This window comes from Rhamphochromis sp. 'chilingali', assembly GCF_963969265.1.
Source record: "Rhamphochromis sp. 'chilingali' genome assembly, chromosome: 11".
Classification (NCBI taxonomy): Eukaryota; Metazoa; Chordata; class Actinopteri; order Cichliformes; family Cichlidae; genus Rhamphochromis; species Rhamphochromis sp. 'chilingali'.
The window spans coordinates 18027620-18055042 of NC_137938.1; the positions used below are offsets into that span (position 1 = coordinate 18027620).

At 40.6% G+C, this 27423-nt stretch overlaps 1 protein-coding gene across 1 annotated transcript; it reads right to left on the bottom strand.

Annotated features, from left to right (window-relative positions):
• Positions 1 to 26674, bottom strand: LOC308405451 (uncharacterized protein). The gene is made up of 11 exons (XM_080896116.1): positions 26513 to 26674; positions 25831 to 25993; positions 25582 to 25653; positions 25408 to 25484; positions 24674 to 24774; positions 21599 to 21715; positions 19387 to 19461; positions 7298 to 7436; positions 1747 to 1829; positions 1507 to 1603; positions 1 to 1398 (listed from the first exon to the last, which is right to left on the bottom strand). The coding sequence occupies exons 1-11, from the start codon at positions 26570 to 26572 to the stop codon at positions 1231 to 1233; spliced, it is 1152 nt and encodes a 383-aa protein (XP_080752242.1). The 5' UTR covers positions 26573 to 26674; the 3' UTR covers positions 1 to 1230.
• Positions 26675 to 27423: the final 749 nt, after the last annotated feature.

The following is a 27423-nucleotide window of genomic DNA, read 5'->3' on the forward strand; positions in this document are numbered from 1 at the left end:
GTTTTGGGGGGGTGGGTGGGGGTGATCACCTGGCACAACCCTGCATCTCACATTTTGGCATATACACATGGCTTTGCATACATATGTGGCTGTTTGTCCCTGTCTCTTTTCTTCAACTCAGATGTGGATGTTTTCATGAGGATGGCAGCATTCTTGTATAGTACTCGTATTTCTGTTTGATGATACACTTTGGTCTCCCTTTTTCAAATTTTGCTCTCAATGCAATACTTTGTAAATGAGGGAACATTACTGAAAGCAGTATTACGAAATGGGGACTGTGCATATAATTATTTGTAACCCCATTGGGAATTTAAAAACAAAAAGAGAAAAAAAAAAAAGCAAGTTGTACAAGAATTAAGTTTATTGCTGACGAACAAGATGGGTTGGGAGGTCAGTGGGGGATACTGATGTAAAATGATCATTCCAATGTCCTGATTATGGGAGAAAATGTTTCTTAAAACGTTGTTGCTATGCATGTATATGGATGGAATTAAATTCCAGATCTGTTGGAAATTTTTATTTTGATGTGGTGTCATAATTAAACTTAAATCCTCAGGATAAACCAGTGCTTTCTGGTGTTTCTTTCACATGAATCTATACCAGAAAATAAGATCACTGCAGTGTTATACAAACAAACAAACAAACACTTTATATATATATATATATATATATATATATAAAGATTTATTTTTGAAAAACATTTGCAGTTTTAAAAAAAAAGTCCAAAAAACAGGAGGTCAGCTATATGCGAGTAACAAAATGAAGTGATGCAGCAGCGCAAGAGGACTCCATGTATCTTCCCTTGTGGCTATAACATGGCAGAATATTAAGACAGAACCAAGTGAGATTAAAAAAAAAAAAAAAGGTATCCGGTTGAGCGGTGACGTGTGTGTGGCCTTTGCATTGATAAGGAATAATGTATTAATTTTTTTGGTACTGGCCAATCAGGTGAAGAGCCTGAAATAACAACTTGAAAGATAAGATGAATCTAAGACAGGAAATACTTCATCACATTGAATACCCTCCAGTTATCTTCAATTAAAAAGCTTCCAATGAAGCAGAGCTCTGCAAAAAAGTGTTCTGAAATTGACTGCTTGATGAACCTTAGCAGACGTGTAGACAATCGTTCCAGATTGCTGCAAAGAAATGTTTAAAAAAAAAAAAAAAAAGTAACTTGATTGTCTTATTACTCCATTCATGTCTGGGGTGTAGTTACATTTTGGACACGGGTCACTCGCTCTGCTGCTTGGCTTGTCGTTGGTTGACTAGCTTCCTCAGGTGCTGGCTGATGGCAGATGGCTTCTTGTAGATCATTCGCCGGTCTGCTCCTTTTATGTGAATGTGATTGGCCGACGGGTAGGAATCCTCCAGAAACCTCTTTTGAAGCTTCGCTACCATCTGGTGCATGGGGAATATGATTTACCATGTTATTAGAGCATTGTTCAGTCACTGTACCAGACCTAATGATGCAGCATGAAGTTGTGCAGTTACAGTAAAGGCACTCACTCGGTTTAGGTGTTCTGGCATTTGCATGTCAAAGGAGTCCCCCGTGAGCACGCTCACTGATGTCCTGCTGGAGAGGGGCTTAAACTTTGTTATGTCCCTTTGAAAGAAAAAAAGAAAAAAAAAAACAGAATAATAATTTTGTTTAATATTTTTGAAGTTCACTTTGAATTCCACATGCAAATGTGCAAAACCATCCAGAAAAATCTGGGGGGGGAGAGCGTCTACATATCTTTACCATACCTTACTTGAGCTGCACTTTCATTCAGAAAGTAATGCTCATCGACAGCAGCACTTTGGTGCGCAGGGTTACTTTGTAGGTATTTCTGTAGGAACAGAAAAAAAACCCATGAAAGATCAATACAGGCTAACAAAAACAAAGAATTTCCACAGTTATCAGAAATGTACGGCAGCCCTGAGAGGTCAAATGGACTCCAACTTAAGAAAACACCAACAAATAGAAAAACGCTGCCAAAGCACATAAAACACACACACAAACACAGTGGAAATGGAAAAAAAACAGAGAAGGAATAAAGTGAAGGTTTGCACTGAGGCACGCTTAAAAGTTCAGAGAGTTCATCGATGTTGTGAGGGAGAAAAGGGCAATGGGAGTTTTAAAATCACGTTTTCCTAACATATTGTGGATACATCTTCGCTGTTTACTGTTAACTTTTCGGTTCTGCACTTTCGTCACGTTATCATCTCCCCAAAAACTTCAGTTGTGTTTTGTGAGCTTTTGCAGCATTTTTCTCTTTGCTGGTGTTTTCTTAAGTTGGAGCGTTTGACCTCTCAGGGCCACCGTACAAAAGAGAACACAAACAAAAAACACGGTCGCTGATGGTCACTATTTAACAAAAACTAAACTAACCATTCAGGTAGATGCGTGCAAACATCCACCGTATCCTTGTTAACCTCATCAAAACTGCACAGGTGAAACATTCTCTCCCCGTTTGAGACTGAAAGCATTTAGTTACTCCAGCCAAACACAGATCTGAACAGACCGTTGATTTCCTCTCAGGCACGCAATAAAAATGGGCAGGACAAGTATCTGATCAACTCTGACATTGGCCAACTTGTGATGGCAAAGAAACTGGGTGATAACATCTGCAATTGTCGCCATGTTGTTCCAGTTTACCTGCCAAAAGTTGCCCAAAGAAGGACAACCTGTGAAACCGGCAGCATGGTCTCAATCAACCGAGGCTCACTGATGTGCAGCAATGTGTGGCTTGTGTGGTTAAATACCACTGCTGAAAGCTCCTATAGAGGGTGCATCTACACTCAACAAAAATATAAACGCAACACCTTTGTTACTGCTCCCATTCCCCATGGGATGGACGTAGAGACCTAAAATTCATTCCAGATACACAATATAACCATCCCTCCCAAACAGTGGTCACAAATCAGTCCAAATGTGTGGTAGTGGGCACATCTGCCATATTGAGATAATCCATCCCACCTCACAGGTGTGCCACAGCAGGATGCTGATCTGACATCATGAGTAGTGCACAGGTGTACCTCAGACTGCCCACAACAAAAGGCCACCCTGGAATGTGCAGTTTTTTGCGCTATTGGGGGTCTGGGGACCCAGAACCGGTCAGTATCTGGTGTGACCACCATTTGCCTCATGCAGTGCAACACATTGTCGCATGGAGTCTATCAGATTGTCAATTGTGGCCTGTGGAATGTTGGTCCACTCCACTTCAATGGCTGTGCGAGGTTGTTGGATATTCGTGGGAACTGGTACACGCTGTCGTATACGCCGGTCAAGCACATCCCGAACATGCTCAATGGGTGACATGTCCGGTGAGTATGCTGGCCATGCAAGAACTGGGACATTCTCAGCTGCCATCTGCCCTGAACAATGTGAACCATGATTCATCCGTGAAGCGCACACTTCTCCAACGTGCCAGACGCCATCGAATGTGAGCATTTGCCCACACAAGTCTGTTACGGCGACGAGCTGGAGTCAGGTCAAGACCCCGATGAGGACGACGGGCATGCAGTTGAGCGTCCCTGAGACGGTTTCTGACAGTTTGTGCAGAAATTGTTTGGTTGTGCAAACCAATTGTTCCAGCAGCTGTCTGGGTGGCTGGTCTCAGACGATCTTGGAGGTGAACCTGCTGGATGTGGAGGTCCTGGGCTGGTGTGGTTACACGAGGTCTGCGGTTGTGAGGCCGGTTGGATGTGCTGCCATATTCTCTGAAACGCCTGTGGAGACGGCTTATGGTTGAGAAATGAACATTCAATGCACGGGCGACAGATCTGGTTGACATTCCTGCTGTCAGCATGCCAATTGCACGCTCCCTCATTGCTGTGGCATCTGTGGCATTTTGCTGTGAGACAAAACTGCACATTCCAGGGTGGCCTTTTGTTGTGGGCAGTCTGAGGTACACCTGTGCACTACTCATGATGTCAGATCAGCATCCTGCTGTGGCACACCTGTGAGGTGGGATGGATTATCTCAATATAGCAGATGTGCCCACTACCACACATTTGGACTGATTTGTGACCACTGTTTGGGAGGGATGGTTATATTGTGTATCTGGAATGAATTTTAGGTCTCTACGTCCATCCCATGGGGAATGGGAGCAGTAACAAAGGTGTTGCGTTTATATTTTTGTTGAGTGTATGAATCGGACAGACCTTAAATGAAGAAACGTGAGATTAACAGAAGACCTAGTTTGTTGTGATGAATCGCATTAAAAAAAATTATTTATACATAAAAAGTTCTGTGCAAATTATAAGACACTAAAAGTAAATATCCTTTCGAGAACTCATGTCACTAATGTGCGAACTAATGTTTGTAAAAATACTGTACACTTCACTTCATACAAAGTGCACTTTACAGATAAAAACTAAACCAAACTTCCTGCCTGTGTTTTGCCTTTCACATAATTTTTCACATCAGTTGCAGGACTCCCTATTCTTCCTGTGTTCTTTCTGAATCAATGTTTGGAGTCTTTGTGGTGCTAGTTGATGAATATGATGGGATTGATTTAGGGCTGCACGATTAATCGTTAGAAAATCGCGATCTCGATTCATACTTATGTGCGATCTCATTTCCAAATGACAACGATTTAAAAAAAAAAGAAAAAGAAAAAAAAAGACGACGACGATTGTACCGCACTTTGATCCGGGACGTACTCTGCATGAAAACAAGCGCTCACTCTTCCTGCTCAACAAATGACAAGGGCGGAGCCTTATACCACGTGACACAGAAGCTGTGCCGTGTGATGCTAAAATTAGCAGGGAAAAAACAGCGGAGAGCACGTCAGGGATGATGAGAAAGTGACAGGAGAAAATCCGTCCCGGTCAACCACCCAAACACCAATAACGGGAACCTTATACAGCGCTTCCCTATACACGTCGAACTCAAAGAAATTACGGAGGCTATCACTTATCACCTGACCAAAGATATGGCTCCCATCAACACTGTGCAAAACGAGGGATTTAGGAAAATGATCAACACCCTAGACAAACGCTACACAGTGCCGTCCCGCAACTATTTTTCTGTTGTTGCACTACCTGCTCTATACAGGCAGTGTCGAGCAACGGTGGAGACGGAATTTCAAGCAGTACAACATTTTGCGGCAACAACAAAACGTGAGACATTTGTTGTTTTTATGTTTGTTTATTGTTTTTATGTTCAGTTTCAACTGTTACGAAGTTGATGTGCAGTTAATAAGTGCAATAAATATTTATACTGGAAAAGAAAATCGTGAGAGAATCGTGATCTCAATTCTAAGCCAAAAAATCGTGATTCTCATTTTATGCAAAATCGTGCAGCCCTAGATTGATTGGAGTTGCATGATGGAAAAAAATTCTGAAGAGTCTTTAGAATAACTTTTGCACAGTAAAAGTAAAAAATAAATAAATAAATAAATGTGCAGATACCCATACCCGCTGATGGGTAATTGAGCAATCCCAATTAAAGAATTAACAAGTCAATTTTGGGGGCATGTGAATAACCTTATTCCACAGTCACCTTTTTTACCCGTCTTCACATGCCTCTAACCCCATATCAACTCATACAAACCTTTTATGTTTGTCTAAAAACCCAAGATCCTTGGACAAACAGCTCCATGCACAATGCAATGTCTTTCAGTGAGAACAAAAACGCCCCCAACTTCTTTCTTTCCGCCACAGAAAAATTATATTAGCAGAATAATTTGTAAAAGATGGGAAAAGTAGTAATAACGTTTTCTATAGTAAGCCGATCTGAATGCAGTGAAGGCAGTGTCCATCTCATTCAGCAGAGCAGCTCAGAGAAGGAACAAACTGATAACACTTCTGAAATCTGTCTCTTGTTCTCAGGCTGAAAAAAGTTCACCGCGCTTCAGAATTCACGGGAATTTGCAAAATTGAGCAGAACTCGCCTTTAACTTCATCTGTCACCTGCACGCAATGAAACCAGACACCCTTTGGTGCTTTCATCACTGCGGCAAACAATTCGGGTCCAGTTCAATTAAGCAGCGGTTACATGTACATGCCCTTGAGAAATGGAATGCATGCTATATTGAGTCCGGTGTGTATGTGTGTGTGAGTCTCTGTGTGTACATTATAACCTTCACTAGCCCGTCTAAAAAACCTTTTTCTGTCCTTGGAGAATTCAAGCACAATGATGTCCTTATCTCCTTGGCAACAACTGTAACACTTGAAAAGCTGAAATAGGTCCCTCATCACTGCTGCCATCAAATCGTGGGTGGCTGGCAGCAGAGAACAAGGCGTCTTAACGAACTGTTCTCATTCATCCCCTAGCATACGTCACTGCATCGCACAGACAACTGCAGGAGACGAGTGAGCAGATGTTAGAAAAATGTCACTCAAAGTTCATTAAAGGGTTTAAAAAAAAAAAAAAAAAGGAAGCAGGAATTAACTTCTCTCTAATAGTCTGTCTCTAATGTCCCTGACATGACTGTCACGGCCTTTGTTTTTCTGCTAATACAGGCATCAGTGTGTAGAGAGCATTTCTCCGTGCTTTTAAAGATACTGGCTTGTTGTTGTTCATCATCGAAATCCATTACTACCCCCGAGCCTCTGATGTTTTTCAATAGGACGTGGAAATGACTACAGGACTTCATGACAGGCAGAAGTGCCACAGCTGTATGTGTGATTCACAGACAAATCTGAGTATGGATGAATGCAAAATAACCCCTCCTCCCTCCTCTATAGGGGAAAAAAACTCATCTGCAATACACAGCAAAAGACGCTTGTAGCTTTTATTAACAGCGTCTTCCTCACTCACCGTATGACCTGTCAAAAGGCCAGGTTTTACAATATAGCAGGCATCACGAGATGCAGGATATCACGCATGAGCTCCAGGAGACGGGTTCAATTTTGGTTTATTTAAAATGTCTTGTGTCATATCATGCCAAATTCACAGTCTCTGACATTATGAAGACAAACGCTCCTGCTATCATCACCCACTCGCATCTCTGCTGAGGAGGAGACGCGATTGTTCTCGCATTAGCGCCATCCTGTGGCTGCACGGGAAAAGGTGAGAGGGAAAAGATTTGAATGCCTGAAAGATATCAATTTTTACTGCTGATTTTAATTCAGTTAAAAGAACACGTGCTATAGATGAAAAAGGAGGAGGGGGAAAACTGTATTCAGCCTACAAAGATGGCATGTTATGATAGTACTTCTGTACCCTGACCATTAGTTACATACTCCCAAATCCCTTTAAAGTCACACCGGACTCGCTGTGTCACATTCACACAAGATTTCAGTGTTTTAATGTTGAGGACGTGCTTCACTGTAGACGCATGTACACTGTATAGTGTGTCAGCCTGACCTGTCGCTGAATGACCTCTTCTGAGACATTCTCGCCTTTCACAGTCGGTTCAATGGCCCCCAGTATGATCAGCATGCGGCTCAGCCCCGTGGCCGCTGAAAACTGCTTGGCTTGGAATGAAGGCACCACCTTACCATACCTGAAAAAAATGACAAGACCTTGAGCAGGAGAACAGCTACGTCTTTTTAAAGTCCTGTGGTAACAGCGTGACAGTAACCGTTAAAATAGTGTCATGTTTCTGTCCTCCTCATGAACCCAGATTTAATATCCAATTGGGAATATTTAGCTCGCGTATTTGCTAAATGCTACATGACATTAGTTAGCTAGCTTGTTGTAGTAATGTCAGTTCATCGCAGATTATCACATAAAGCAACCGCTTTCTCATGTTAGAAACAATGTTAAAGAGATATGTACAATTTGAAATTCTGTGTTGTGTTCTGTTTAAGTTGGCTTTTTTCTTTGTTCTGTGTTTTTTCTTCTGGGAAAAGGACAAAAGAGCAAAACGAAAAATGATTCAAAAGTTCTTACAGTTGCAGTTAAGGCACTCTGTCAATAAAACAAGCTATAAGCTACATGCTCTGAACTATAACACAGGTAAGATAAGAAAACTGAATCATGTTTGTGAATAAATGTAATTAACAATTTACAACAGTCACACTTTAAATGAGCGGTCATCCTCAGAGACCTAATCTTCACAGCTGTAAATGAGTGAGATGGTCTTAAACCGTGAAGCAGCACGCTAAGGCTCTGAATGGTGCCATGATTGAGAAAGGCCACACGTAACAACTCCAGCGATGTCACACATACTATTTGCTTTTCCTCAAGTCTTTTTCAACCATGAATCTTAAAATTTGTCTTTGAAAACATTTGCCTGGGGAATGAGAAATACCGTTTTTTTTTTCTTTTTTAGCAGGTGAGAGAAGTAGAGCTGCAGGATTTTGTAACTCAGGAGCCCCAATCGGTTTCGGCTCACTGGTGCTCTGAATTGACTGGTTTCAGCCTGCAGAGCCCAATCAATAGTGCCACTCGCCACTGCTGCCGCTATTGCCGTGCCCCGCACCCTGCCCCTACATAGAGCACGCACACTGCAGATCTGTACCCCTGCACGGAGAGACACTCCTACCTGTTTCAGTCTGATCTGGATCCGATTTCAGCACTGTTATAGCCCTATCTGTTCCAACATCTGAAACAACTGTGAACAGGTTCTATACATTTTCAGCCCCTGTGTTACACCCAGCTAAGGAACGGTTAAACACTTAAGTATTGATCATTTTACAAATGGAATAATTGGTTTGGGGATTTAAAAAAATAACAGAAATTGTTAATTTTTCAACTGCAAAATATTAAATTATTAAAACAAAGAATAAAAAAAACAAACAAAAGGGCAAATCCAGGTATTCAAGAATGTATGACTATCATATATTTCATGTGTTTTCTGGTCCTCAAAATAGGCTGGAGCAAAGTAGACCAATCACTGAAAAAAGGCATTCTTAGATTGGCAGAAAATGCACAAATCTCATTCATTAGGTCAAATGCATGTGAATTTAGCTCCCTATGGCTACAAAAGAACTACAATTTGAATTTCATCTGAAATTCTAATTTGGCCAGCACTTAATGTGTGGTTATATGCTTCCCAGCCACTGCAGGGTGACCAATTGGATTCTTTGAGTCCTTTGGCTATTGCAATTTTGGCTTGTAAACCAGGATCAGATATGAAAACAACAACAACAACAACAAGTCACTACAATACAGCAACAACTTGTAAATCACAAGATAGCAGGGCCGTAAAGTATAACCCTGCTTTACCTGTATAAAATTAACATCATCTTGTATTTAGTAAGAGTTTAAACTAGCAAGAGAGACCATAATCTGATCAGGAAAATGTCTATTGAGTATTATTGTACAAATATTTAAGGAGAAGGGTCGTTTTCTTTTATGCTGCAGTACACTGAAGGCTGAAGCAAGAAAATTACTGTCATCACATCCAATGAATTTGCTGTCTTGCTGCATCTGAAACACTTGCTTCGAAGTTGAGGGTCTGTGACCGCTCACGGTCCGATTCTGCACTTAGAAAGACTTTGGAGCATCAAGGTGATGAAGTCATCATTTCAGTGTGCATGTAAAGCAAGAAGGTTCTAATCCACCAGCTGGGTGGAGCCATTCCGTGTGTCCTTGTGTTTGCATGGGTTCTCTCCACGTGCTCTAGCTTCCTCCCACAGTCCAAAGACAATCAGTTAGTGGCTTAATTGGTGGCCGCAGGTGTGAATGTGAGTGTGAATGGTTGACCGTCTCTCTGTGTTAGCCCTGTGACAGACGGGTTACCTGCCCAGGGTGTACATTGCCTCTTGGCCTGTGACAGCTGGAAGTCGAACCCCTGACCTAAAGTTCCAAACATCGTGTAGTGTTACCCCCCTACATACACACACACTCTTACACAACCTAACAAAGCCACTAGAATGGCTTTAGACTCTTGACATTTTTGACCTCAGATAAATCAAAAATGTCATCAGCTCTTTTCCACAAACTTACCAATACTTGAATTATAATAGCACAAGGCAGCATTGCTTCAAAGAAACTGCACTTCACAACATGTAGGTTTCCCTTCCATTATCCTGCTCACATCATATCACCAACACAAACATGCACCTTTCATGTGTAAACGAACCCATCTGACCTGTTGTTGATATGCGGTACCCAAAGAACTGTAGCTTGGCATATCGAGCTCTGCTCCAGCAAAGCACATCACCGCTGATTGGTCAGACAAAGCTGATAAATAACAGCAGAGAAAGCACGATCAGCTGCCACCAGCAGCTGTGTAAAGATAACACATCTGCCATATTCATGGTGGAAGAAACGCGCCCTTCAGGTCAATAATGGATACAGACAGAGGGAGAAAAGAAACTACTGCTCTAATTCTCAGTCTTCAGTAGACAGAGAAAACTTTTCAAATCAGACCTCCGGAGAGTGACATTTTGACATTTTCATCTCCCTTTCCACAGTTTTCCCCTGAAGTCATTCTGGCACTACAATTTAGAACTGACTCTTCGACCTGGCTCTTAAGGGACTTCTCATTCTCTGCACATTTTCCACCTGTCACCCTTTTCTTGCCCCTTGGTTCCAAAAATAAAGGGGGGGGGGGGGGGGGGGGGGGAGGGAATCTCCCTATCAGCCTTCCAATTCGAATCTGGTCAAATCATTGCTGGGTCTGGCATTGAACATTATTTCAAGGATTCTCCAGCCACCTGTCCTATTCCCTCCTCTTTTTTCCATTTTTAATTCTGCCCCCGAGTGAGGATTATGCGAAGCAAGGCATGCGTGTCAAAGGGAAATTTAGTGGGTAAAGACAGCCAAGATTGGCGGGATGAATTAAACAGATAACGGGAGGAGACGAAGTGGGGGAACCATGTAGAGCAAAACGCCTCACCGATGTTGGTCATTTCAGAGGGGCTCTTTTTTTTTTTTTTCTCCCTTCTCCCCACAGGAGCGAGGAGGCAATATCTAAATTAATAAAGTGATGAAATGAGTTTGTGCCGTGGACTTTCTGCTGTTTGACTTTCCCATCTGGATTAGTGCAGGCTGAATGGACGCTCTGTTACTTTTGTTACAACTGCGCAATTCACTGTCGGAATTTGGCCCAATAGTGATAAGGCTCCCCTCCTCCTCCTCATTACCATCTCATTTCATATGCAGGGCCTCTGTTACCTGAGAGCCTGCTCACACACAAAACACGAACTATTACACGAGCTTCTGCCAACTATTACAATGAGCACAGAACATTTAAACACGGACTATTACAGAGGGCTCACCTAACTATTACGCCGAAGGAAGATTTCTTAAGAAAAAAAAAATGGTAGAGACCATTAGAAAAAGGCAGGCGTATAAACGTGGACGTGATGGGGCCTTTATCTCTGACTCTTTCAGTGTAGATTAATCAGCCCAGCCTGAATAAACTGTCCTTTTGTATATATTTTGTATGCATCCAAAAAATTTACTAAAACATGGAAATAATATAGAAAATCTAACATTTGATGAAAAACGAGCCAGTACAGGAAGTGCTACTCCTTCAAGGACAGAAAAAAAGTAAGACCTCAGCCCAGTGACATTTTGCCACTTCTTACGTTGTATTTGCGACACATTAAAAAACGAGTGAGGTAACCTTTACATTTTAACCCGACCTTTATAAAACAGGCATGCTCCTTGTGTTGTGCGGCACTACTCACATTCAAACTGTTTCCAACATACAGTACATAGAAATGAATCACACCTGGACATTTCTACCTTTAACATTCAACATTCGGGTTTTATGTTTGATTCTTATAATGTTTTATCATCTTTTACAGCAAACCTGGACAGTATTTACACTGCCTCACTAGTTCAACCTTTTTCCATAATAGATTGAAATAATTTTTCACTGGAAAATTCTACACACAATGCCCCATAATGAGAAAAAAGTTTGCTGGAAATGTATTAACGATTTAAAATAGAAATATGACATGCACATAAATATTCACACACCATGCCATGACAAAATTCTCTGGTCTCATCAAACACAGATTGAACACTTTGACCTGAATGATGAGCGTCGTGTCTTGTGGAAACAAGGCGCTGCTTATCATCTGGCCAACATCATCCTTACAGTAAAGTGTGATGGTGGCAGCATCATGGAGCTAGTCAGGGTTGAGGGAAAGATGATGTACAAAGACAACCTTGATGATAACTCTGGATCTCAGACTGGGGCAAAGGTTCTAACAGGACACCAACCCTAAACATGCAGCCAACATAACAAAGAAGTGACCTCTCTGTGAATGTCCTTAAGTGGCCCAGCCAGAGCCCAGACTTAAACCTGATTGAAAAACTCTGGAGAGATCTCAAAATAGTTGTGCACTGACACTCCCCCATCCAGGCTGATGAGAGAGTCTGCAAAGAAGAATAAGAGAAACTGCCAAAAAATAAATAAAAATAGGTGAGCAGAGCTCGTAGCATCATATTTAGAAAGACCTGAGGCTGTAATTGCTGCAACAAAGTACTGAACAAAGGTTATTGATACTGATGTACTGTTTTATATTTTGAAAACATTTGCAAGAACTTCAACCAAACCTTTCCAGTTTGTGTTACGAGGTCTCGTGTGCAGAATTTTAAAGTGAAAAGAAAATTAGATCTATGTTGGAATAAGGCTGTAACATGACTAAATGTTAAACAAGTGAAGTGCTATGAATACTCTCTGGACATACTACACGTTAAAAGAGAGTACACTAGCTTTAGGAAGGTAGGAAATACAACATAAGGATCGGCAGACGTTCACTGACAAAGTAAAAGAATTCCAGCTAGATTTTCTGTTGCTAACCAATTTCATATTAAAGTCCCTTAGCTCCACTTAAATGTGTGTTTTTCCAGAGACATTAGAGCGGGAGAGACAGCACTCAGCAAACACGAATGTATGGGAGAGCTCTTTGAGCCCAAAGAGACAATTAACAACAGCGCAGGGAAAAATCTGAGCATGCAGGCAAACAGCAGAGATTCACGACACTTTCAACGATGTGCTGGCAGATATTTTTACTCATTATTGTTTTAAAGGTGTAGGTCAGAGCACTTACAGTTATTCTCATCTTACTGCATCCATAATGGAAAACTGAGTATGAGATGCTGATTCTGTCCATACTCTGTTTTCAGAACAACTTGTAGAGTTTTTTTTTAATATTTTTTATATCTTGATTTTTTTCCCCCCCAAATCAGATTTGGCTAGTGATTCTATACATGCAGCTTTGTTGTTATTGTTGTTTATTTCCAGTGCCATTAAGCTCTAAAATTCAAAACGTTCATTTAAATACTGGATTCAATAACTATACAAATAAGTGCCCAGGGGCATTACCAAGATGGTTGCCAGGTTCTGTGACATCCTACTTTTCATTTTGAACGTTTCACCTTTTCTAATGAATAACATATAACAATAATAAAAACACTGTCTTCAATCAGTCCTCAATATCCATGATTTCCTTCCAGCTCTGGAAGCCAGTTCATCTCACTTGATTACCAACCCATCATTTGTACGAGACGCACTTTGAAACCTCGCAAGCAAAACATTTTCTTAAGTGTTAAGAATCCTTCCAAACAGGAAATAAGAGCATAATAACTTGGAATAATTGTCTAAATTAAAAGGAAAAGTTAAACACAGACATGTAATACTGAGCACAACCACAAGGTGCCAGTGTTGCACCACGGTCAGTTCCCTGCCTCCTCCTCCCTGCATCAATACTATAGGTTACACTGGGGTAAATACACAGGGGCCGGGACAGCCCTGTTTCATTAGCGCAGCATAACAGCAATAGTTACGCTTACAGTGGTTCTAATTACAATTAACACACCTAATAATTAGAAACACTTAAAAGACCTGAGATTGAGAGGAAAGGGATAAAGAGATGTTCAAGCAGTGCTCCTCTGAGGACTGAGTTACACTAAACACAGTAATAGTACATTAAAACGGAGCGTCTGTCAGTCAATCAGCATTCATTAGAAGGACCATCCCATTAGACAAGACCACTCCCCTCCGTTTCTGCTCTCTGAGCAAATATATTCCCAATGGCTTAAATTTGTTTTATATCACACGTGTGCACGCCTGGCTGCAGAAGACAGGAGTGTGTAAAACCACAGCAAAACTCTTGCTTTAAATGCAGCATTGTTAGTGTAATTGTTTTGGTACTTAACACCAACCAATCTGTCTCATTCCAGCTGGAATCTCTGATCATTAAATGGCCATCTAGAGAGTCAGGGCAGTCTGACTGTCAGCACAGTTTTCATCCATCATTACAGAGCGAGAGAAAGAGAGGAAATGAGAAAAAACAGACAACATGGACGAACGAGAGGACTGTAACCGAGGCAGAGTTTGTACATTCGGTCTTTCTCAAAGAAATGCTTGCTCAGCAAGAAAATGTATGAGGAGTTAAAAAGAGAAGAATCACCATTTAGATTCTTTACAGATACAATACTTGATTCATAAAACAAAAGAACCAATTTCCTAGTCGAGTGTTTAGATTAAGCTGAAAAAAAAAACAAAGCAAAAGGAATGACATGATTGATGGAATAACCTGAGATTGCTCAGAGTGAACTACTAATCACCAGGCTAAAAACGGACGCCAATCAAGTTCAAACTGAACAAAGTCATAGACTGGGGAAAGTTAAGAGACGTAGATAAGAGCTCGAAGCATCTTAGTGAATTCCTGTAGATCAAGGATCAGGAAGTCATCATGAAAAAAAATGGGAACACACTACTGTTTATGAATGACTGAGAAAGAAAAGATTTGAACTTTTACCTGCCTTGTTGTGTTTTGTTGGATGTGTCTTGTGGTGTGTGTGAGCACATGAAGGACAAATTCTTATAAACCGTGTTGCTGAAACGGCTACAGGAAGTTTGAACTTGAACTCGACGCTAGAGCAAAGGGCAGTTATGCTGTAAGCGGCTACGCTTGGCTCTTTGTAAGAGAAACTTTGGTGGCTCATCTTAATGTAATAATATTAAAATCAGGATGCCAGTGGAATTAAACTATAAGCTATTAGACATCTTTAAAAGAAAAGTTTAAAAATTGCTCATCTGAATATTTGTAGCCTTCAAAATAAGCTGCAAGAATTAAGTGCTGTGCGATCTGAAAATGCTTAACGTATTATTTACCTATAAATACACCAGTAGTTGATATCGAGGTAAGATTACAGGGATTTGGTATATACAGAGAGGATTGGAATAAATATAGAGAAGGTATATTGAAAAAATACTGACTCATTTGGAATTAGATGGCAGTAACACATCTGAAAAAATTAGGACGGCAGCAACAAATGGCTGGAAAAGTAAGTTGTACTAAAAGAAAACATCTCGCAACTAATTACTTTAATTGGCAACATGTCAGTCACACGACTGGGTAGCAAAAGAACATCTTAGAGAGGTCAGTTTCATTAACTGCAAAAAAGCATATCTCTAAAATTGTGGAACAATTTCAGAACGGTTTTCTTTGAATATCGCTTCATTGACAGGATATAATATCATCAAAAGATTCAGAAAATCTGGAGAAATCTCAAGGCTGAAAAATGAATACTGAGTGCCCATGATCTTAATGCCCTGACACAGCACTGGATTAAAAATGGGCATGATTATGTCATGGAGATCACTACATGGGATCACATCACTGTCAGTAAACGTTCAGTATTCAGACCAATCAGTCATGTAATGCTGCTGTTATGGATTAAATAAAAAATAAAAGATTATCTGATTTTTTTTCAGTCTATGAAAAAAAGCCTTTATATTCAAAGTCCAGATAAAGCAAGACCAAAGCCTCAGAAATGCATTTCACACTCCAATCTATTAACATGCTCACACAAACAGATACTGAGAGATTGGTTTAAATTAAAGAAATAAGGCTCCTTTTTCAAGTGGAAAGACGAAAATGATTCTCTGCTCACACTGGTGAAACAAAAACGGACGGTGCCGAGTGACCCCGACCCGTGGCCGGCTTTTGTGCCGAATGCAATTTGTCCAGACGTACGCCGAGGCTTCTCCTAATCTCAATGATAGACCCTCTGCTTGATTTTTCATCAGGCGGTATTATCTATGCTCGCAAGCAAAGCGACACATGCTGCGATGTCTGCAGCCCAAAATCCCAAGTAAGAAAGCTGACCCTTTACAACAAGTGTGCAAAAGCAAACGCCTACACGCGCACGAACACACACACATGGCATTCTCAGGAGATGGGGCCGATTCATTTTGTAGGATGTAACAGAACTAATTTTGGGAGAGAGCCTCTGTTAATGAGCTGGTCTTTGATGTGTAAATCCTCCAGTCCCAGAGCAAAGCTGATACGGTCTCCCCACAATCCTGCTCAGGTGCAGTCCTGCTCCCTCCTGCATTACTTATCATGTCCACCAAATAATATAAGACGTCATACAGCTAATAAATCTACATCGAAGACAGAGAAGACATGCAAGTTTGTGAAACAAACAAGGTAAAACAAGGAAAATGATGAAGTAACGCAAGAATGTCAGTGGTGTGGTGACGCTGGCGTGAGCGGACTGGTGCTGAACATGCTTTGGGTCTTCGTGCAGTTTCCCTCATTCCTACATAGTCATCCATGGAAATCAAAGCGCAGATGATGGAGCTGTTTTTTTAAACTGACTAAATGTAAGTCTTTGGAGAAGCAATATATAAATGAAATCAGCCATAGAGTAATTGGATCGTTGCTGCCGTGTCATGTACCCAGTGAAATGAATGCCTATTAATCAGAGGATAATTGAACACATACCCCTGATAAATGGTGCTGCTCCACTTTGAGTCCCGTACAAATTAGGCCATTTTCAGGGATCCATTTCTTATCTGCCTTCACTCATCCTTATACAGGCTGTGGCCTAATACTGGCAGACAGAGCTGTGGTTGCAACATTTCTTAGGAACAACTAAATAACCTTCCTTTCACCACTGATTTTACCATCCTGTTATTTACATTCTTATGCCATACGCAGTCCTTTACGTCTGCATCTGTTCTAACTGATTTGCCTCTCCTTGCATCCTTTATTAATTATATCTGTACAAAGATACACGAGCAGAATTTTTGCACAGGAAACGAAGATGTGATAAACATGTTTATTTGCCAATTTAAAACCTTTAATGGTAACTTGTGGTTCTCCAAAGCTCAGTATCAGGCTAGTTTATTTTATGCTAAACCAATGTAGTCCCTCAAAATGATTATTTTTGTACGATACAAATTAATTTTATTGGGGCATAAATCTAGAATTACTTTTGGATAACTGTGAATAATTACAAGCGAGTTTGATTTCTAATAAGGCCAGAATTTAATTAAGATTTAACTAATCAACTCTGGTGAAAAAAATAAATAAATAAAAAAAATGTTATTTTTATAAAGCTCATTTCTATTCAGTTATGTTAATGAAAGCGTGTCTAAAGTATAAAATTATGGTGGAAACAATTTATACCAAAGCAACTCTACCACAGTACTCGTAAAAAATCATGGACTTCTTTAATCAAGCTTCAGTGTACACCAATCATCCACATCTGATCACCTCACACAGCTCAACGCTCTGCTGGGAACTTTTTACACTCATAATTCAATTTTGGCAACTGTCAAATCTTTTCATCGCTCCATCAGACTTTTTCTTACTGACTTTCAGTCCAGTTTAGTAATGAGGCCTTTTTTCCTTGTTTCACTTCCTTAAGAATGCAACCTAGGTCTCGAATGAAGTCGAGAGGAGACCGGGCCTTTGCAACCGTGGCACCCAGACTCTGGAATAACCTCCCTGTACATATTCGTACTGCCGAGTCTATCCAGTCTTTTAAATCACGTCTTAAAACTTATCTTTTTACTTTGGCCTTTGATTCTAACTAGTTGGCTGTTTTAGCTTATTGTGTTGTTACCTATTGTTTGTTGTCCTGTTTTATTGTTTGTTTTAACTGTCTCGTGTTTTTACTGACTGTGAAGCACTATGGTCAACACTGTTGTTTTAATATGTGCTATATAAATAAATTTTGATTTGATGATTTGATTTGAAGAATAGCTTCCTGACAGCCACTGAGACCATTTCTGATGAAGCTTCAGTAAACAATAGAAAGATCAACTGAACATCCAGATGAATATCTCAAGGGCTGTGTCATGTCTTTGCTGTATTTTCTTCTATTTCTTAAGTACACAACATTTAGGTTCTGCAGATGGCCCGACATTTCTTTTGTCCTATACTTGTCCAGTTTCCTCATTATTTTAAGGACACACTGCACACCATGGAAAGATAAGCTGAGTTTTCAGCGAATAGTTCTTTGGGAATCACTGATTGCAAACAGACAGTCTTAATGTTGTTCAAAAATGTTCGAAATGCAAAAAAATGATGCGTTTTACAACAAGCTGGTGTATAGGCTGTTGGGTTCTGTGTTGTCTATTATGTGGACACACCACGCTGGTTCACTCCTTTAGTTAGAACCATTCAATTATGCTTGAATGACCCATTGGTCCATCTGAAGTAGCTTAACAAACAAAAAAATATTTTTTAAATATATTTAATATTTGACTCTGACTGAAATGGTCGGATTTAAGGGTTGGACTGTGAGTGAGTGAAAAAGCAGCCAACGTCTAAAGAAAATCTCAGAGACCTTCAGAAAGTCTGAAGAACTATTGTTCAAGACCACGTAAAGAAAACAAAATGCACATAAATATAAATACATTTCAAATCATTTACCAATGAAACAATAATGTCTCTCAGGTTTTGAGCATGAAATTCTGTTTTGTACCTGGTGACAACAAATACACTAAAACTGCACTCTAGAGGTTTGTTTATCACGTAGCCATCCCAGTGGCAAAACTGTACATCTGATTAATTCTAATCTCTTCAGCAGAGAAATACCTTTTAATAGCTTCACTCCATGCTCCGTACTTGTAAACAAACACAGTTAGCACTGCATACCTGGTACCAACAGTCCTGCTCTGAACTCTTGCTTATCATTAATAACAACCAACCCCCCACTTAACACCTCGCGTATGATAATTAATGCATAATGAGATATATGCTGTGACACTGACTTGACATATATCGCTCGGAGGATTAAAGCAGAGCTATTCCACTGTCTGTCACTCAGTTCCGACCACCACCACAACCCCGGCTTCCCCCTCATCTGTTCCCTGCTCAAGTGAGTGCAATCAGCTAATGAGTTTCTGTGGCCTCCAATTAATCATGCTAATGAGCCCCACCCATTAAAAATAATCAACTGTTCTTGCCATAAATGCCAGTAAGGGAAGAGTTTGACTCGCTAGCGCCTCTGCCTCCCTTCCCCTCATGCTAATCCTCTTTTTTCTTGATACAGTTCCCTTTTTTTCACCTCTTCCCTGCCTCTCGCTTTTTTATCTGCCTCCTCTCTGCCCCTCAGAGCTGTTATCATCCTTCTCGCTCCCTTTTCCACGCTCCTCTTTTCTCAATCTTCTTTCCCACTCTACATCCCTTCCCAGTTTTTGCTTCTTCGACATGTTTCCATCTTCTCTCTCTCTCCTTTGCATCTTTACTTTTTTTTCTTCTTCCGACTCAGTCCTCTGAAGCCTTCCACTACAAACTCACCAGTACTCGTTCCACTTGTCCTCTTCAAAAATGTCCTCTGGGATGGGATCAATCAGCACCAGGTCTGACACTTGCCTGAGGACAACAAGAGGACACACACACACAGTCGGATGAAGAACGACTCATTGACTACTCTTGTCCACTTTACCCTCCTGGCCTGGGAAGTAATGAGCTTGAGATGGATGGCGCCATCTCATTTGTCTTCCTGGAGATTTGTCCCCACAGACAGATGACCACACGCATACACCAGATCCCGAGGTAATATTTCCATTTGGAAAGGTGCCATCCACTCACCACTTCTTAATTTTCTCCCTTAACAGCAGCAACATTGTGCCTGATTGAATCCTAAATCTTTCATCCCTGGTACGGGCTGCTTGTCACGTTAATCACCTCGTTGTCTCTGAAAAGGGTGAGTCATGTGAGATGATGGGACCGTATACTGGGATATATTTTAACATGCGAGGTCAAGAACTCCTAAATGTCTATCAACCAATTTTAAAATGAGCTTTCTTTAAATTTTGCTGAGGACATGAAGGACTCTTAAATAGTAACACACATTTTATTTTTGTCTTATCTTTAGCATGACATTCATTACCACCAGCGCTGTACTTTAAGTCAGTTACTCACACAGTAGGCTGGTGGTGTAATATGTCTTAATCCACAGTATACAGTCGTCTCTAACATATAGCATGGACAAAGTTGAGGGACTTGCAAGATACAGATTAAAGTTATACATTTTCCAAGTTTTTATTTTGTGTCCCAGGACAAAAAGCTACAGAAGGTGTGATTTAATCAGCCGCTAAAATTCCCCAAAATAAGTCATTTAAATTTGGCCGATATCCCCCTCAAGGACATCTTCTGCCACGCGTCCGGGCACTTTCCAAAGGAGCTGCTCCCTAGAAGCCCCTTTCGAACCATTTTCACTTTGAGGCCTACCCTGCAATTTCACCACGGACCTTAAACGTGGGCTTAAAGCAAACATCCAGCTTCCTTTAGAACTGCAAATTTAATTTAAATTTGTTCGATATCTCCAAATGTCACGCAAAAAGTGATAATGGCTGATGATGAGAGCTGGTTCTCCACAACCCTGAAATTTTCAGGCATGCAGTCTTACTTAAAAGATTTGACTGTATATATTCATCTTTGAAATTGCTGTTAGAAGAGATTTTATCATAAAATGATAGAGGCAATTTTGTGGATCAAACTAACAGCTGATGACAGAAAGCGGAGGCTTTTACAACAACACCAATTTTTACCCTCCTCTCCCCTCGCCCACCTCTGCTATCATCTACATTCATCATGGTCAATCATCTTCACAGATTGGGACCAAAACCATTCCAACCATCAGTAAAGAACCATGGCAGAAAGTGTTTTACATCACATTTAAACTACTGATGCTAATGTTAAGAAAGTTACCTACACATGTCCATAATCAGGTTTCCTTTAAAGCTTTTTAAGAGCACAATTCAATTAAATTCGTGTACCAATATACACAACTGACAACTGAGGGTTTTTACGTTTTTAGTTATCACGCTTCTTCATCTAAAACAGCAGCTGTGGTGAAAGTGGCCTGGAGATGCACAAGAAGATGATTTTGATCCGCAGACTGTTGAAATTTGCTATTAATGCCGCTTTCTTATGTTATGAAGCAAGTTCAACATAGCCAGGATTTCTTCATGTTAGCTGTGCACACTCATATAAAGGAGTGCTGCTGTCACTATAGCCTGTTCAATGCATTCAGGTCTACTCTCTCCCACTTATGGAGGAGATGTGGAAATCACTTCAGTTTGTGGCCAAATCAAAGTGAAATAAAGTCTGAATATTCCTTTCGACAAATAGCTTCCAAACAGACCGATCAATAGTGAAATGTGATTTTGGTTCCCAATTCATTTTGCAAAGTAAACTCTGTAGAAAATTGGTACCAAACACAATCAGGTACTTTCTTCTGCACCAATTGCATGACTGCATGTATAAAATGCATTCCTTCAGCAGAGAATTCATGTTGTACTTACAGATGATTTCATCCAAAAAACAACAAACTAAATCTAAAGTTTTTAAACAGACCATCCCGCTTCTCCATAATGTAATACTGGCATCACTGTGTTTAATCTGACCAAACTGATGTAACTCTGAGAAAACACTTAGTGGTGTGGGTGGAGGATTAGATGCCAATCCTCATCCAAAATCCTCAGTTTTGGTCTGCAGTACTTACACATCATGAATGTGGGTGTAGAATCTGCTGTTGAGTGCGCCAAGCTCAGAGCCCACCAGGATAAAGGGCCCGACTATCCCAGCAGCCCCCAGAAGCCGGTGCAGATCATCCACCATCCTGGAAGACAGCAACACTCGTGAGCTTCTGCACACAACCAGGATGCACCGCAAACTGGGCCACCATATCTGTTTAGCTAGGTGGCACTGCAGTAATGTCATTAATTTCTAATCTGCTTCCATTATTATTATATTAAGAGGCAAAAATAATCTAAATAAAGAATGTAAACAGTTTTTAAAAAAAATCAAATCAGCAGTATCTTTAGTTTTCTGATGTCTAATTTTCCAGATCTGGCACCAAAATAAACAGCACTGCTGAAAAACCCAAATGACAGCATAACGGAGGGGGCCTGCTGGCTCGCTTCCACTGCAAAACACCGCAGGAAAAACAATCACCAGCAAACTTAAATCATCAGGGGGAGCATCATCATTACATGAGGCGCAGCGAGAGCCATCTGCTCGTCCCGGGTTTGTTGTGCTAATAAATCAAACCCAAGGTGTCACCCTGAAACGAAGAGATTTCACAAGACTCACAGGGTTAAGGTTAGGGAGTCATCACACCTCTTCAGATATTGAATCCTGGGAAATTGATTGCTTGCACCTCAAACAGGCAGCCGACCACTTCCCCCGGGCTGGACGCCAAACTAAACTAGACTGCTGACCGTCGGCAAATCACGGCTGCTCATTCCTTAGGCAGATTTAAGGCTCGACAAACGCATTACGATGTCAGAGAGAGGATGATTAGAGCCCAATCCTGTGGCTGCGTGACGCAGGGGAGGCCTGGAGTGTGTTCAGCAGGATGTGCACACATCAGTCTCCGGCTAGAACATTAATGAGAAGTCCCAAACAGCTACTTTATCAAAGTAATACTGATTCCCTGTGAATATTTACTCTGCTATGGCAAACGCACCGAGTGAAATCTGCGATGTTATTGTACTGGGGTCTTTGCTTTGTGTCACATCAAGGAAGCAAAATGTTTCTTTTTGGAAACAAAGAGTTAAATGTTCTGGAGAGTGGTTGCATAAATTGTTGTCTAAAAAGGTAAAACCATACCAAACAAACAAAATGCTTTATAAGGATTGTTCTCCTTCACTGCAAGAGACAAAAGAAGGCCCGTTTTTGCTCAGTGGTTAAAATTAATGCCTGACATTGCCTGTTGCCAAGAAACCTTTAAAGGGTTTTCTCTCAGTTTTTTAATAGATAGAAAAGTAGAATATTCCCCATTTTCTGTCTTTCTGTTTTCTTTGATTTACTCAGTAGATAATCATGTGAAAAAGAAAGTATACACAGGACAACTGTGCAGTCCAATGAAAAAGTAAACCCCATGATTCAACATCTTGTAGATCACAGTTCCAAAGAAGTCGGATGAATCGTGATTATTACAGACGAAGAAGATTATTAAAATTTAAGTTCAATTTGAGATTCATAATAGTGAAGAAAGGTGATTTTCAGCATGGCATGGTTGTTGATGATGACAGGTTTTTTTCGTCATAAAATGTTGACTGAGGGAGGAAGCTGCAGTGCCCACACAGACATGAGAAGAGAACATGACAACGCCACACAGAAAAGCCCCGGGGAAGATTTAAAACCAGGACTGAGGCGACAGTGCTAACCGGTCCGCTGGGTCAACAAAGTCAGCAGTGCTTGCTTATTCAAACCTAAAAAATAGACATAAATAAAAACATACCAAAGTGAAAGCAACCGCTCTCCTTTCATCTCAGACAGTGTTGTGTCATAACGCTCCTTGCCACAGTCTGCTATTGTTGCTGGAAGCGCGCTTGCCTCGCTTGTCTCTCTCCCATAGCTCCCAGTAGCTAGAGCTTGTCAAGCTGAGTGGCCAGCAGCTTCTTCTGTTTGTTTACTCATTGTGGGTAACACTCTTGTATAATGGGAAACTGATGGGAGGTTAGCGTGCTAGAAAAGCTGCCGCTGTCTCTGCTTTCACTCTGACTGAGATCAGTCACGAGCCTCATCATATCATCAAAACAGGTACGTTTTCGTCTACTGAGCACCTCGTCCAACGCGTGTGATGTAGAGCAGAGTAGTGCGAAAAGGTTTTAAATAACTCCTTTAGCATTTTAGCAAGAAGAGAAGATATCAACCGTGGGTTTATAATAAAACGGGCATTCAAAATCCCATATCACTTTCCGTCGTGCGCCGCTGAGAAACAATGACCTGACACCGATACAAACATTACACGAGGTCGCCATAGAAACTGAAAAGGTGCCATTAAACCAGGTATGTTCCACACAGATGCTGGCCTCCTGCAATCAGTATTACAGAAAATTCATCTTTTAAAGTTATACAAATTGAGTTTACAAATACAACAACAGCCTATATATGAGACAGGAGGCCCCGCAAGTGAAAAACAGCAGACTCATTCATTTAGAAAGAAAATTACAAGAATTTAAAAAGACAAATCCTAACTGTGACGCAGTTTTAAAGTGTAAAATTATTGCACAGCAGCAGGCATTAACACACATTTTAAATGTCACAAATATAGACTGCATATACAAGAATCTTGCAGCTACGATGAGGTCACCCACTGATTTGTAGACTATTGTTTTAAAGGCTTAAATATGGCATTTTGGCTATTTTATCTTTTTTATTTATTTATTTATTATTAAACAGATTGCTGGCCCTAACTGAAAAACAGGGGGAAAACAAGCCACTAGGTAAGCAATAAAGCAAGCCAAGCTTTATCATGTATTTTACTCTAAATGGGATAATAATCAACAATCAACATCCTGCTATATTAAATATGACTTGAGACTAGAGGTTGTGACCTCAAACTGATCAGGAAAATGTTTCGTGATGTAATAATTCAAGTGAGAGGTGGAGCACGTTCTCATAAACTTCTATATTACCTGATGTGTTTCACAACCAGAGTTGTCTCTCCCATCACCTACTACAAATAGTGCAGGTTTAGTGCATTTCTGTATTGCGTATGTCTGTCTTCTACATGCCGTCTATAGTTACAACCGCTCAGAGTGACGGTCTCATAAAACAGCACGCTCACCGTCCAGTCGTTGACATGTCCCAAACCTTCTCTGTTCCCGTGGTTTCATTCTGCATCAGCCGCTTGCTGAAGCCCAGGCCCATTCTGTCGTATGTACACACCTGAGCAGCGTGACAAACAAGGACAGCGAGAAGATTTTTTTTTCAGTCACACCAAGCTCACCTTACAGAACAGTCCAGACCTGCCTTATTGCGTTCAAGCGCTTTAAAAATGCATGATGGCTGAGTAGCCCTAAAAAGATCCAGATACAAGTGTAAACATTGCTCTGTATGTTTGTTTTTCTTGTTGTTGCTTATGCAGTCTTTTTTCACTTTATGTGTCAGGCCCTTCCGCAACATGGCTATGACTTCATCTGGGTCACATTTCAGACAAACAACATGGGGCAGGCTGTCAGCCTGGACTTTCTGCCGGCAGAAAGACCAGGCTGACAGAGGCTGGCAGAGATACTGCAAGGGCTGTCCCAGCACGACCCAAACAACAAAAACACAGCCACATTTGTAGTCGCAGATTCTGGGGGAAGTTCACCATGGTGGTCAGAGGGAAAGCCAGTGTGACTGCTGACTGACTGACTCTCAATGTACAGCATATGGCAAAAATGACTAATCTAGATCTATTTAATTCAGATATTTAGAGATATTAAATTCAGTCATATTAATAAAATGCTATAACATTTCACAGTATCATTCAGAACGACACCCATTTAATTCTGTAATGTGAGTGAGTCAAACCCCCACCTTTGTCAGCGATGCAACATTCTCTTGAACGTGAAACCAAACATCTGAGGACATTCCAGTTGGTGCATCCAGTATAACTACAGGAAAACAGACTGATCAGGCAGAGCTTAGCTAAAAAACAGAGCCATGTGCCAGAAAAAACTAATTGAAAACAAAATACAGGCAGCTTATTACCAACTGGTTTTCCTCGTCCTTTACACAAAAGATGCATCTTTTGACCCAAACCAACATCAACAATCTGGCCATCTGGATGTAAGACATGGGGAAAAAACTGAATCAAAGATTAGGCTTCGCTGAGTGCTTCTCATTCAGCTTTGAGAACTTCATAACTGTTTAAATTACGCAATTAATAAGTAATGACATTACATTTTGCAGAAAAACATAAAATTGATGTTGGCAACAACGACTTTAAGATGAGTGAACCTTTAGGCAAGAGCATCTGTGCTTCTCTCTGAAGGGAGGCGTAGTTGAGGAACGGAGGGACGAGGATGATCACAAGCAAACACTTCCCAATGTTGACGAGCACGGAGCTGTAAGACACACTGCCTTTGACTTCAGCTTGGCTGGGCCGTCTTTGATCCGGAACCTCATTTATGCAAAAAAGAAAATGTAACGTTGACTGCACACTCACTTCTACATCTCGATTTATAATTAAACACTGAAATGTTTCAAAAGTGTGGAGGTTGGATTTTATTAACCTCAGTCGTAGAGTCAGGCCCAAAAGTGTTACTGCTTAGATCGTTTATTCATTCTTTTTTATTTTCCTTTTCTCTTTTTTTGAGGATCGCTTGCCAATGATTCGTTTGAAAGTAAAATATTCATTAGATAACCCGTAAGTAAGCCGTAAACAAACAAACAAAGCTGTAAATAGTGCAGTTTTGTTTAAGGGGTTTGGCTCCTCTTCTCTTTGGACAAAATAATGGAAAGCTGACAGAAACTGGTTCATGCTCCAAACCACTGTAAGAGCAAATAAATATAAATATCACCAGCAGACATCTACCTAACCGAAAACAAAGTGACACGTTAGCTTGTAGACTCAGTCAGCTAATACTCGCCAGCAGAACTGTCACCTGTAGCCACAAACAGCTTGCTATCGTTACGTTACCTTATTATTAGCAACGGCAGGTTCATTGCCTGATGACGGAGCTTCAGCTCTCCTACGCATTCTGAATGAATGAACTTATTACCAAATGTTGTAATATTCACACTACATGCACAAATGTATTGAATGAATGAAATCAATACAGCAATAGCCTGACTTCCTGGACGGCTTACAGCAGCCGACGAGGGACAAACCGCGCAATGCTCTAAAACGGTAACATTCGTCTCTCTGCTCTCTTTGATGTGCACTGCGATTTGTCAATGTTTGCCTTGCAGTTATTTATGCAAACTCAGTAAACTTATCATTAATAAATTCTATATTATTATTATTAATAATAATAATAATAATAATAATAATAATAATAATAATAATAATAATAATAATAATGTTGTTGTTATTGCAGTTTTTATTAATTCTTTCGAGGTGTGTGGCTAAGTGTGTATTGTTTTATGTTGTTACCTGTAGAGACCAATGACAGACACTTAAAATCTCTCCTTTTCAACAGGATTGAATCAATACAACTACGGACCTGCGGGGGTCGCTGTTTCCCACAAACCCTCCCTGTATTGGCTCACACACTCACACACACACAGGAGAGTTAACATTAATAGCCCCATAATCACCATGCAATAAGACCTAAAAACGAAATCTTCATCTTGCAATGAAAAATGGCCTCAACGCAAACTGAAGGTCAATGACTGAACATATGGAAAACTTGATATATCCCAAATAGATGAAGATAATTAGAAACTAGGGGACTTTGATTGCCATCCCCTCGCTGCTCTTAGAACAGCTAATCAAGCCCTCATCATGCATAATAACGCGCTGATGGTTTGCAGGACAGCTGCTTCCATGACAAGTGATTCATGCAAATAGACGCTTTTAATGCAGGCTCTACATGTGTGCCAGTTTGC

What these genes read in the sequence shown, in the direction of transcription:
- LOC308405451 (XM_080896116.1), bottom strand. Translation starts at nt 26,572, where the DNA reads ATGCGTAGGAGAGCTGAAGCTCCGTCATCAGGCAATGAACCTGCCGTT. An exon ending in TACACCCACATTCATGATGT is followed by an intron (nt 19,462 to 21,598) that starts GTAAGTACTGCA and finishes TGTTGTCCTCAG; the next exon opens with GCAAGTGTCAGACCTGGTGC. An exon ending in GACAAGTGGAACGAGTACTG is followed by an intron (nt 7,437 to 19,386) that starts GTGAGTTTGTAG and finishes CATTTTTTTCAG; the next exon opens with GTATGGTAAGGTGGTGCCTT.